Source organism: Astatotilapia calliptera, chromosome 11, assembly GCF_964374335.1.
Source record: "Astatotilapia calliptera chromosome 11, fAstCal68.1, whole genome shotgun sequence".
Lineage (NCBI taxonomy): Eukaryota > Metazoa > Chordata > Actinopteri > Cichliformes > Cichlidae > Astatotilapia > Astatotilapia calliptera.
The window spans coordinates 12,730,301-12,743,510 of NC_137432.1; the positions used below are offsets into that span (position 1 = coordinate 12,730,301).

General features: G+C 46.0%; 1 protein-coding gene across 8 annotated transcripts in view; it reads left to right on the forward strand.

Annotated features, from left to right (window-relative positions):
* Positions 1–13,210, forward strand: part of cobl (cordon-bleu WH2 repeat protein) — a 67,604-nt gene that overhangs the window by 45,184 nt on the left and 9,210 nt on the right. For 7 of the 8 annotated variants that reach the window (XM_026185465.2, XM_080307813.1, XM_026185469.2 and 4 more), the window contains 2 exons: positions 1,380–1,962; positions 11,376–11,537. In XM_026185465.2, coding sequence (XP_026041250.1) covers positions 1,380–1,962; positions 11,376–11,537 — 745 coding nt within the window. The remainder of the gene's footprint in view (positions 1–1,379; positions 1,963–11,375; positions 11,538–13,210) is intronic. The other variant, XM_026185470.2, reaches the window with a different exon arrangement.

Sequence of the window (13,210 nt, forward strand, 5' to 3'; positions counted from 1 at the left end):
CTGAGGTATGAGATATACTGTTCCTTTAATGTGTGTGTGCACTTTGGTGCATATGTAAGTGTATGTCTGTGTGCATGCTCGTGCTCATACAGTTGCACAGAAAAGTGTTGGGCATATGCTTGTGTATTGAGGCCACTGCTCTTTTCCCTTTGTACCAGGCCTGACTCTTAATTCTGCAGCCAGCACATACAGGCACGTACACACACTTAGAAAAATACACATCAATCTTCTGGAGCAGTCAGTCATCTATTGCAGCTTCAACTATTGTCCACTTGCACTGGTATGTCTGCATTCACGTATATTTGAATGCTAAAGAGGGAGAGAAGTGGGAGACCAAAAAAGAGACAGCCAATCAGCTGAAAGACATTTGGAGGTCCATAGAATGCCATGCAGTGAGTTCATTGAGTTCACATGTTTGAACCCAGCATACCTGCAAAAATGCAAGGTGGCCTTATCGCTCTTTTGTCCTGTTGTATGATGCAAAGCTCCATACAGCTCTAGGCATGTTCTCTGTTGCGTTTCAGAATGAAGGAAAAGCTGAAAGCATAAGCGGTGATCGCCAGTCGAAAGTAGGTTATCGATACTGCTGAAGACTGCCCAGAGCACTTTTAAATTGATTCTTTGAAACCGTATCATAGAAAGTGAGATTAACTTGAAAAAAAAAGCATATGAAAGGTCTCATCTGCTCATTGAGCAAAACTGAGTTTCCACATAGTTTCTTATTGATTCATTGGTTTGTCCCATCGCTCTGTTTTTAATTTTATTTTCTCTCCTTCCTGCTCTGTCCTTCTTTCCTGTTTGTTTCTTCTTTAAAACATCCTCTCGATCCAGTTGCAATTTATTATTCAGTTTTCAGCTCCAGCTTCTGTCGTTGTGAAAAACACAAAACAATATTTCAGTCATGAACATCCACTGATATTTCTGTTAAAGCACTGACCTGAAAATCACAATCTGACTTTCATGTCTCTTTTGGAAGTCATCACTGGCTTGGCAGTAAGTAAATCAGCAGTATAACAGCATTGCATTTGAATAATTGTTGATTTACCAGTTGAATAACTAAGAAATACCATAGTGAAGTACATATATTGTACTCGTAATATGCCACTGCATCATATCGACTGTATTTACGCCGGGCCCTATATGTCTTGTTGGAGAATAATTTAAAAGGAATGTTGGCACTCTGATGGATTTAAAAACCTGTACACCTGCCAGAACTCCACTTGATTTAATTAGTCTGTAGGAAACTCTACTTGAGGCTTGGCAGACTGAATTTACAGGCTAATTTATGGTTAAACCACACACAGACACACACATATGCACAAGGTGCTCATGTAAATTAACTTTGTACTGTCTGCCTCCTTTTCCTTCAATTTTATCAGATGAGCCAGCAGAGGAAAAGAAAGGCTCCAGCTCCTCCTCCCACTCCAACATCCATCACGCAAGGCTCTGATGACACTTCAGCCTCTCCGGCTCCCACTCCTGACAGTCAAGCTCCTGATAAACCTATGCCGGCATCCCGCATCAAGGTGGCACATTCGACCACAGCCTCAGCTGCCACTGTGATAAAACTAACAGAAAAAACAGCCTCGCACAAAATAGCAGTACATCCTGTGTCCAATGCCATGCCAACCTCCAGCTCCCCAACCCCGAGCAGCAGCACTACTGACAGCCTTGCTGTGCAGGATTCCAGCTCTGAACTAAGCCAGGGTCTTGATGATTCAGATGCTGACCTAGAGCAGGCTGAATCCCATTACAGCTACAGTAGCAGAAGCACAACAAGTGGGTCCGTGCGGGTCCAACCTGCTGCGAAAAACTCCAGCGGCAGAGTGGAAGATTCAGTCAGCAGCGCGGCCGGCAAAATAGCTCAAGACAGGACGTCAGAGAATAACTCCATGTCGGAGACTGAGTCCGCCCTGAACCTGAAGCTGGATGAGGCTGAGAACAATAGGCACAGCGGAATGGGTAAATATCTATAAAATGGCCTTACAGCAAGCGTACAACACAGCAGCAAACATTTAAAGACTTCCCTTCATAAATTCACACACTAAAGCAACAAAAGTTACGCAGAAAAGACACATAAATTGTTTAGCAGCAAGTAAAAAAAAAAAGATAATTATATTTATAGTGACATAGAAGGCATACAAGGGAAACTTTGAGATCTACCTATTCTCAGACACAACTACTGCATATATATGCTTTGTATCTCTGTCTGTCTTAAAAAAAAGAGCATATCATGATTCCACTGGCAGAAAAAGTGAGCTTTGCCATTGTTCATTGAACTCTTGACAGTGACTGTAAACACACTTTCTATATGCTGAAGAAGTGAGAGGTGAGTCAGAAGTTGCCTGTAGAGATTTCTACGTGTTAGAAGTGACTGAATATCTGCTCGAGAGAGCTCAGCTGTCACACTGCAGCAACATCTGAAAGTGTCACGAATGACATGCATAACCTGCTGAAGGAAAGTGTGTGTGTGTGTGTGTGCGTGCGTGCGTGCGTGCGTGTCATGGCTGAAGGACAGGAACTCGTGGAGCTGGTTTTCATCATCGCCCATGAGACAATACAGTCCTTGTTTCTCCCTTAAACTTATCAGCCTCTTACAGTACATTCTTCTGTCTTTTTTCACCCCCCTCCCTCCCTTTTTTTGTTACACTCATTTTTTTTATATTCCTCTCTTTCTTTCTCTCTATCTCTCTTATGCCTGCACCCACTCGCTCAAACCTTTAAAGCTGGCAGATACAAAGGCAGACAGATCCATCACAGATTTAAGCAGGATCTACTTGAACTTTAGCTGGCCTCATATTGATCTTTATATAACCCAAATCTTTCTCCACAGCAAAGCGAGATTGCGGCAGAGGGTTGTCGTGTCTGACAGGGGCATAGATGAGAGAGCTGTAGACCTCAAAAGGGATGAGAAAGGTGAGAGTATGAGAATGAAGTTGAGAGAGTGGAGCATGGGAAGGTTTTGACAGAGGTTTTGACAGAGGGTGGCAGGCAGAGGCAGGGGGACTAGAGGAGTTTAAGGAGAGAAGGGTGATGGACAGGCGGATGAAAGCAAGAGAAAGGATGAAGTATGAGGAGGTTAGTGCATTAGACAGTTCAGAAGACGCAGCACGAAGGTCATTAATAAATTTATAGACCTAGCTACTTTCTTTTTCTCTATCCTGACGCTCTGCTGACAGTGCACCACCTTCTCGCCTCTCTTTTGCTTCGACTTTTGCTATTTTCAGTCTTTCTTCTGTATCTTCAAACTATATAAGAAACTATTCGCTGAGTTAAGATGTGTGTTTGTGTATTTGTGCTGAAATGGTTATACTCCAAAAACTACATTCCTTCAAGTGGTCCCTTTTCACCCTTTAAACTTTTCACCCACAGTGACTGTTAAAAAATGTTTTCTGCCTGACAACTGAACTGGTTATACATGAACAAGTACAAACTTGTGTGAATAGCTTACATATATGTTAGGTAAACAGCATCACCCTACACATGACCAGAGATGGGCAGTAACGCATTACTTGTAACGCGTTACTGTAATCTGATTACTATTTTCAAGTAACGAGTAAAGTAAGGGATTACTATTGCAAAAACGGTAATTAGATTACCGTTACTTTCCCGTAGGAACGCTGCATTACTGCGTTACTAAAACCGTGATTTTTTGCGAGAATGTCTCACGACAGTGACGTAAGCGAGTGCGCCGTTAGTGACAACAGCTGTGTGCAGATCAACAATGGATCACATATCGATTGTGGGAGAGAATATGAGCGTGCAGCGTTTAAAGCGTGGAAGTACTGACCTTACTTTGAGTTTGATTCCATAAAAAGTGACAAAAACATTAGTGTCCGTTGTGCATGGGAAGAAAACTTCTTTTTACAGCGAAAAAACCCCCTAAACTTCCAAGCAAGCACCGAGTGCGCAACGACGTAATGGGAAATTCACAGAGAAACTCGCTGTCAGGTTTTGTAGATCGGACTCACGCGCAGACCACTAGTGTCTTCAAAAGGTGCATTTATTTACAGTGTTCCTCTACAGTGGAATTCATATATACATATAGTGATGTCAAGGGGAAAAGGGGCCGGGGTTCCAGGGTCCAGGAGTGAAAGAGGCAGGAGTCCAGGAAGGGAAGGTTTTCATTCAGCCCTCGCACATCTCCTCTCCTTTCCTTTATCTCTCTTGCTTCCGTTCAGTCGCCATGCACAGGGAAAGAACAGGTCCAGAGGCGATCTATACACAGGCAGAAAAAAAAACATTAGTTTCCTGGTTCAGACAGGCTCACAATCTGACTTTACAAAATACAGGACGACTGACGCTGATGGCTCAACGATCCAGCGACGAGTAGAGCAGACTCGCCCTCTTAAGAAGGGTTCCAATCTCTTATGATCAGCAACAGATGTGCTGATCACCTCCAGGTGTGTAGGCCAGGGGCAGGAGTCCATACTGAGCTCCGCCCCGGCAGGAGAAAGAGAGAATGGAAGAGGGCGAGAGAGAAAGGGAAACAAAAACAAAGCACCTGACAGCTGTCGAGGAGCGGAGACCATGACACTCGCGGATTCTTCAACTGACCGCGGCACACCTGCACCAGGGTAAACCGCCGCCTACCGCAGTCCTGCTTTACAGGTGAAAATAGAGCAACAGGACCGCTGAGTCTTTGACTTTATTTATGGCTCAACGATCCAGCGACGAGTAGAGCAGACTCGCCCTCTTAAGAAGGGTTCCAATCTCTTATGATCAGCAACAGATGAAAGAGAGAATGGAAGAGGGCGAGAGAGAAAGGGAAACAAAAACAAAGCACCTGACAGCTGTCAGCTGTCGAGGAGCGGAGACCATGACAGTACCCCCCCCCTCAACGGGAGCCTCCCGGCGACCCACCAGGCTTGTCCGGATGCAGGCGGTGAAACTCCCGGAGCATGGGCACGTCCAGAACGGCCGCCCGAGGGACCCAGGAGCGCTCCCCCACGCCATAGCCCTCCCAGTCAACCAGGTACTGACAGCCACGTCCCCGGCGCCAAGAGTCCAGTCAAGCTGTTATGGGCGTACTCGATCCACGGCAACTCCTCACTCCAGATGGTTTGATTGGTGGAGGCGACACAGCGCAGGGCGGTCTCCAGTTCTTGGTTGGCCCGCTCGGACTGGCCGTTGCTCTGAGGATGATAACCCGAGGATAGACTTTGCGCCCAGGGAGTTGCAGAACTCTTTCCAGACCCGAGAAGTGAATTGAGGCCCTCTGTCGGACACTATGTCTTCCAGGATCCCATGCAGGCGGAAGACGTGAGTGGCGAGTAGGCGTGCGGTCTCTAGAGCTGTGGGAAGCTTAGGCAGAGCAATGAAATGAGCCGCTTTAGAGAAACGATCGATTATGGTGAGAATGACAGTGTTACCTGCTGATGGAGGTAGTCCGGTGATGAAGTCCAGTGCTATGTGAGACCATGGCCTGGAAGGAGTGGATAACGGATGTAGCTGACCCGCCAGGGGTTGGTTCGATGGTTTGTTTCGGGCACAGACCGTACAAGCAGTGACGTATTCCCGAGTGTCTTGGGTGAGTGAGGGCCACCAGAAGCACCGCTGGAGAAACTTAATGGTGCGATGTATCCCTGGGTGGCATGAGAACCGGGCCGTGTGAGCCCATTGTAGAACCTGGGATCTGACAGAGCGCGGAACATAGAGTCGGTGGGTGGGCCCCCCTCCCGGATCCGGTTCGGCTACCTGAGCCGCCCGGACGGCCGCCTCGATCTCCCAGGTGATGGCCCCGATAGTACAGGTTGCCGGCAGGATAGAATCCGGATCCGCCTTTTCGTCAGCAGCGGAGAACTGACGGGAGAGAGCGTCCGGCTTGACGTTTCGGGAACCGGGTCTGTAGGTGATTGAGAAGTGGAAACGGGTGAAAAACAGGGCCCATCTGGCCTGTCGAGCGTTAAGACGTTTCGCCGTTTGAAGGTAGGCCAGGTTTTTGTGATCGGTCCAGACCACGAAGGGTTGAGTGGTGCCCTCCAGCCAATGCCGCCATTCTTCCAGGGCGAGCTTAATCGCCAAGAGCTCCCGATCGCCCACGTCGTAGTTACGTTCTGCAGGGGTGAGACGACGGGAAAAATAGGCACAAGGATGCATCTTACCCTCCCTCTGTTGGGAAAGGACGGCCCCCACCCCTGAGTCGGATGCGTCGACCTCCACCACGAACTGAAGAGTGGTGTCAGGTTGGACCAGGATGGGCGCTGAAGCAAACCGTTTCTTGAGCTCCTGAAAGGCTGATTGGGCAGCGTCACTCCACTGAAAAGGAAGCTTGGGAGAGGTTAACTGGGTTAATGGTAAGGCAATCCTGCTGAAGTCCCGTATGAATCTCCTGTAGAAGTTAGCGAAGCCAAGGAAGCGTTGCAACTGGCGACGGTTGTCTGGTTCGGGCCAGTTCACAACAGCCTTGACTTTCACATGGTCGGGTCGGAGATCTCCACGCTCGATTATGTACCCTAGGAAGGCAACTGAGGGCACATGAAACTCACATTTCTCGCTTTTGACGAACAGCCGGTTCTCCAGAAGGTGTTGCAGTACCAGCCGGACCTGGGTCTCGTGTTCAGCCTGGGAGGAAGAGAAGATCAGAATGTCGTCTAGATAGACAAACACAAATCGGTTAATAAAGTCCCTTAGAACATCGTTGACCAGAGCCTGGAATACTGCAGGTGCGTTAGTGAGGCCGAATGGCATTACCAGATACTCGAAATGTCCAAGGTGAGTATTGAACGCCGTCTTCCATTCATCGCCATCCCGAATCCGAACCAGGTGGTAAGCGTTTCTCAAGTCCAGCTTGCTGAATATGACGGCTCCCTGGAGAAGTTCGAAAGCGGAGGTGAGCAGGGGCAGTGGATATTTATTCTTGACCGTAATGTTATTGAGTCCCCGAAAGTCAATACAGGGTCGGAGGGTCTTATCCTTCTTTTCCACAAAGAAGAAACCTGCTGCGACGGGTGAGGAAGAGGCACGGATGATGCCGGCAGCGAGGGATTCAGTTATATATTTCTCCATAGCCTCCCGTTCCGGCAGCGAGAGGCTATAGAGGCGGCTGGTCGGTAAGGGAGCTCCCGGCAGCAGGTCTATGGCACAGTCATAGGGCCGATGGGGTGGCAGCGACTGGGCTCAGTCCTTCCGAAACACCTCAGCGAGATCGTGGTAAACAGACGGCACATCTGCTAAGTCGGAAGACCGCGGTGGCTCTGGGCCGGTGACCGATTTGTTAGGAGGAACAGCAGCCTTAAGGCAAGTCATATGACACTCCTCTCCCCAGCCCGTGATGCCTCCTTTCTGCCAATTAATCGTGGGGTTGTGTTGCTGGAGCCAGGGATGACCGAGAACTAACGGCGTCTGAGTGGAGTGAAAAACAAAAAAGCTAATCTCCTCCGAATGATTACCAGACAGTGTGAGGGTGAGCGGCTCAGTGATGTGTGTGATGTCGGGGAGGCACTGCCCTGATAAAGCCGTGACGCGTAAGGCGTGGGGTAGTGACTCCACAGTCACACAGAGTTGTTTTGCTAGTTCAGAGTCAATGAAATTTTGTTCTGCTCCAGAATCAATAAGCACAGAAAGTGAATGACACTCGGAGTGGACCAAAAGCTTAGCCGGCAGGGCTAAACGTGGAGGAGATTTATCCTGATTCGAACCGCCCACCAGTACTCCTACCATCACTGGCGGGCACGGCCTTTTGCTCGCGACGGACAGGAGGCAATCATGTGTCCCTTATTACCACAATACAGACACTCACCGGCCGTGATGCGTTGCTGACGTTCTGCAGCAGTTAGGTGAGAGCTGCCGATTTGCATGGGCTGTACCTCTCCGTCGGCGCCCCCTGATGTCCGGGAGGACCGGTAATCGGCCGAAGCCTCCGCCCCTCGTGGCCCTGCGGCCTCCTGGGAACTGGAGTTCCGTGCTTGCCGACGAGCTCGTAGCCGCTCATCCACCTTAATACATAACGACATCAATTCGTCAAAAGCAGTGGGTAGGTCCCGCATAATCAATTCATCTTTCAGATCTTCCCGGATGTTATTTAACAATGTGCTCCTGAGCGCATCCGGTCCCCAGCCGGTTTCTTCTGCCAAAATCCAAAAATCGATTGAATAGTCTGCCATACTCCGCTTACCTTGCTTAAAGTTAAGGAGGCGGAGCGCCGCAGCCTCGACTCCAGAGCCCTGATTAAACACAGTCTTAAAGTTAATCACAAACCTCTCAAAAGAGATCTCCGGGTTGGAGTTTAACACGACCTGGGCCCATTTCAAAGCCCGGTCACGAAGCATCTGTACCAAAAAAGCAATCTTTGCCCCGTCATTGTTATGAAAACGCCGCTGTTCGCGGAAAATCAATGAACACTGGGCCAGAAAGCCAGGGCACTTCTCTGTCTCCCCCGAAAAGGGCTCGGGCGAAGGCAGGGGACCGTCAGAGGATGGGGTGGCTGCCGATGAGTGACCTGCCATAGCCGCTGCGAGTGTCTCCTGCGGGGCAGGGTGAGCCGGCTGGGGGGTCCCTGGCTGTACTCCCCCTGGCGTAGTCAAACCGGAAACAGCTTGAGTTAGTGCGGCGATCTCACCTCGCAGCTGATGTAGCATTTGTTCGTGGCGAGTCAGCGCCGCTTCTTGGGCAGCCAGTGCCTGACCGATGGTATTCTGATCTGCTGAGTCCATGTTGTGGCTGGATCGTTCTGTCAGGTTTTGTAGATCGGACTCACGCGCAGACCACTAGTGTCTTCAAAAGGTGCATTTATTTACAGTGTTCCTCTACAGTGGAATTCATATATACATATAGTGATGTCAAGGGGAAAAGGGGCCGGGGTTCCAGGGTCCAGGAGTGAAAGAGGCAGGAGTCCAGGAAGGGAAGGTTTTCATTCAGCCCTCGCACATCTCCTCTCCTTTCCTTTATCTCTCTTGCTTCCGTTCAGTCGCCATGCACAGGGAAAGAACAGGTCCAGAGGCGATCTATACACAGGCAGAAAAAAAAACATTAGTTTCCTGGTTCAGACAGGCTCACAAACTGACTTTACAAAATACAGGACGACTGACGCTGATGGCTCAACGATCCAGCGACGAGTAGAGCAGACTCGCCCTTTTAAGAAGGGTTCCAATCTCTTATGATCAGCAACAGATGTGCTGATCACCTCCAGGTGTGTAGGCCAGGGGCAGGAGTCCATACTGAGCTCTGCCCCGGCAGGAGAAAGAGAGAATGGAAGAGGGCGAGAGAGAAAGGGAAACAAAAACAAAGCACCTGACAGCTGTCGAGGAGCGGAGACCATGACACTCGCGGATTCTTCAACTGACCGCGGCACACCTGCACCAGGGTAAACCGCCGCCTACCGCAGTCCTGCTTTACAGGTGAAAATAGAGCAACAGGACCGCTGAGTCTTTGACTTTATTTATTTTCTGCTGTTTTTTACTTGCATCTATTTGAAAGAGTGAGTGTAAACACAAAAAATATTTTATTTTATGTGCTGGTATGTGCAGAAAATAGGTTTAAATGTTAAACAAATTTATTCAAGTCAGAGAATGTAGCATATAATTAAATTTTTGCTTGATGCATAAAGTTAAAAGATTAAAACTGATAAAACAAGTTAAAAAAAGAGACTTTTCCATTTGATTACATTTTGTATGATGGATTATGTAGAAAAAGCAGAATTGGGCTGAAAGATCTATCGCTTTATTACCTATTCAGGTTGTAAATCGTGTTTTTAAAAAGTAACTAAGTAACTAAGTAATTAATTACTTTTGAAAATAAGTAATCAGTAAAGTAACGGGATTACTTTTTTGGGGAAGTAATCAGTAATTAGTTACTGATTACTTTTTTCAAGTAACTTGACCAACACTGCACATGACATATAGAGTGGTTCACTCATGCCTGAAAATGCAGAGATTTGCCATCTGAAGGGTTTTAATTACTCTGTTTTTCATTATTCCTTAATTTATGTATGATTTTTTTGAGCCTGTCATTTAATGTGTATATGTGTATGAGTGTGCGCTCCAGTGGTTCTCAAGGTTATAACTGCGTAGTTTATCATCCCAGCCCTGCCTGTTATTTCGGTACCATCCAACTGTCAACAACAGAGTAAACAGAAAACATAGAAAGTTGACGAATCACAAGCTTTATAAGTAAATTTAGGCAGCTGGATTTCAGCACAGCTTTTCCCCATTATTGTGCTTTTATTCCTATTACTTTTTCAGATGCTTCGTATGTATCATTTGCAGTCGACTCCTCACTTCCTTTCTTACTGTTTCCTTACTGCTTAAAAGCTGTTTGTGCTTTCAGTAATGATCCTGTAAACAGTTCAACAAAGCTTTGCATTTGTCTTTTCTGGACATCTAGTTTCAAAGGTGTTTACTCATAGCTATAACAAGTAAAACTGCAGTCTTAACTAACATATGTTAAAATGTTTTAATTTACTATGTCATAACAGCTCTGCTTCCTAGAGATGTTATATAGCTTATTTATATTGTTAATTATTGATGCCTCTCATTGTAAATTACCATAGATGCAATTCTAGAGGACCTTGTAGTGCTTTAAGGGCCAAAAACTTTGTGGGAGTGCTATGACAGACCACAGTGCTTTGATTTCCACATCACTGTAGGTTTTTGATGCCTTTTACAGTTGGGAGGTTCATTCAAATGAAGAAGCACAAAGCAAGTATTTGATTGAGAGTGGACTTTGGACTTTCTATAAATACGTTTTTATAATATTGGGACTTCCAGGTTAAATAAAGGTCAGCAAAATAAATGAATAAAAAGCTAACTCTTTCCTATAACTCAGTGATAGACATAACCTGTGGCTAGTGAGCCTCTAATGGCAAACATGGTGATTTAGAAAATATAATAATTGGCAATTTAGAACAACAGCAGAAAAAAGTCTGAATTCTAGTTACCAAATTCATGAATAATCTTTATGACATAGTCTCACCAACCCTTCTGGTTTACATCGTCTAGCCCTCCGACCCCAGCAGCAAGAGGTCTAGGCAGCGTTGCACATACCTCTTCAGTGAAGTATGTGAAAATCCCCTATATGTAAATGGAGTCAATAAAATATGTAGAAAAACTATTTATTGTATCATTAAAAGTTGAGGGGATCCTCAAACACCCCCCTCCTCCTTCAAAACCCGCCCCTGGTTCACATGCCCATGATCTACCATTGTGCACTTGTCACAGAGTTGCCCAAATAAAATATGGACGTCATGGGTCCATATTTTATGGATTGTCATGAGAACTTAAAGGGCTAAAGAAGCAACTGTTTCCACAAATAAATGTAGTTTTCTTTACAACTTCCAGTTCAATGAGAAGTTTCAATATAACTTGTTAAGTCACTTTCCCCATTTTTGAAGTATGACCATCAGTGCTTGCCCTGCCCGCATGCTGTTTTTCCTTTAGGAAACACTCATCGTCTGGTGCCACCCAAACCTCTCCGTTCTCCCGTGCAGGAGCCATCACAGCATGTATCACCCTCTACTCCTCCCTCGACACCCCCTCCCCCTGAGCCTACAGAGAGCAACTCTCCGCAGAATCTCACGGAGGTGGAGGAAGCTCCCCAGTGTAGGTTCCACATGGACTGCCCTCCCCCTAACCTCGATTCTTGTTTTCTCTTGTCTTTCCTAAAAGCTGCCAATCAGGTTTTCCAGCTCTTAATTCGTTTTCACCCAGTCACAGTTTGTATCTGGCTTAACTGCCAAACCTTGATGTTTGTGTTTCTATGGCAGTCCTGAACTCTGTCCTTTCATGTTTTCCATCTCTCCTTCAGTGACCTGGGCAGCAGAGTTGTTAAGTGATGCTGGGTCCAAATGAGGTCAGGGGGCTTCATATATATATATAAACGTCAATCTCTAAGCTTTGATATTTTCCCTGGGTCCAAAGGGTCAGGTCTAAGGTCAACAGCAATCTTCTTGAGTACCTTTCATGTTGCATTTAAACAGGACGTGGGAGTAAATTAGATGTATAATTGACGAGAATTTTGAGTGATGCTGAACTGTTTTTAATGCCACCTTCTGTCCCTGTAGGTGCTCCCTATATGTTTTGGTTTTTCTTTTAATGCTCCTTACCTTACCAAATACAAATTTAATGATCTACTCATCTCAAATCTCATCTGTTCTCTTCTTTCCTCCCCCACCCCTCACCCTCCTGTGTAGTGTACTGCTGCGGGCCTGTGCGTCTTCGTTCCAAACACTCCTGAAGTCTCTCTCTCTCCCTCTCTCTCTCTGGCTCGATCCTTCCTTCACTCCGACAGTCCTTTTTCATCAGCTCCCTTTGGTTCTCCATGGCCTCGCTTATTTCTGCTGGACTTTTCTTTGATAATCACCATCCTCCTCTCATCCCTTTGATGTCTACTTCTGCTGTTCTCTGCTGTCTTGTATTTGGTGTTACAGTCTCACGTTTGAGTACCATTTCATTTGTATAACTTGCCTTTACAGAATCCATTCTCACTGCATATAACCTTGTGACAAAAGTGAAAGCAAGTTGGAAAAAGTTTTGCTCTTTAAAAAAAAGCTTGTTTTTTTTTGTACTGTTTGTATTGTTTTTATCCTTTTTACAAATGTTTGTACATATTCTGCATGGTTTTTACTTCACATTGATCCACTGGTTGTCAGCGTTGAGAGTTGAGTTAAAAGTGGACACAGAATGTGGTCAGAAGGCAGCGGTGCTAGGTCATGTGATTTCAGCCAATATTTCGGTGATGTGATAGCTGCAGATCGATTGCAGGACAGTGTACGTCGCTCTGTCTTTGCCTGGTATTGTGGCTTGGTTTAGAAACATAAAACCCGAACGCGTGCTGACTTTAGCAAAAGTATGGAAAGAGTGATGTATCGATGACATGTTACTTTTAGGTGGTAATGGCTCTTAAATTTCATAAAGACAAGCATATGAAATACAAGACCTCTCTCCAAAGAAAGCTTTTAACAGTCTACTTCAAAATTAACAAGACACTGTGAACTGGAGGCAGCTTGTAGCTCAGTTAATGCTTCACATTTTGTTTTTGAAGGATTGCATTAACTGTAGAATTAGGAATTTTATTTAGGATGAAAAACCACAAGAAATCTGAGCTTTAAAAAACTGTTTCATAGAAAGAACTTGTGTACAGTTACGAGCGGTGTAATAGAAAACATCCTGCATGCTAAAGTACAGTTTTTTGTGTTATCTTTGTTTTTATTAAGCAATTCTCTATTGTATGAATGCAACATTTGTGGTATTGAAGTGTATTATGCGGTGAAGAC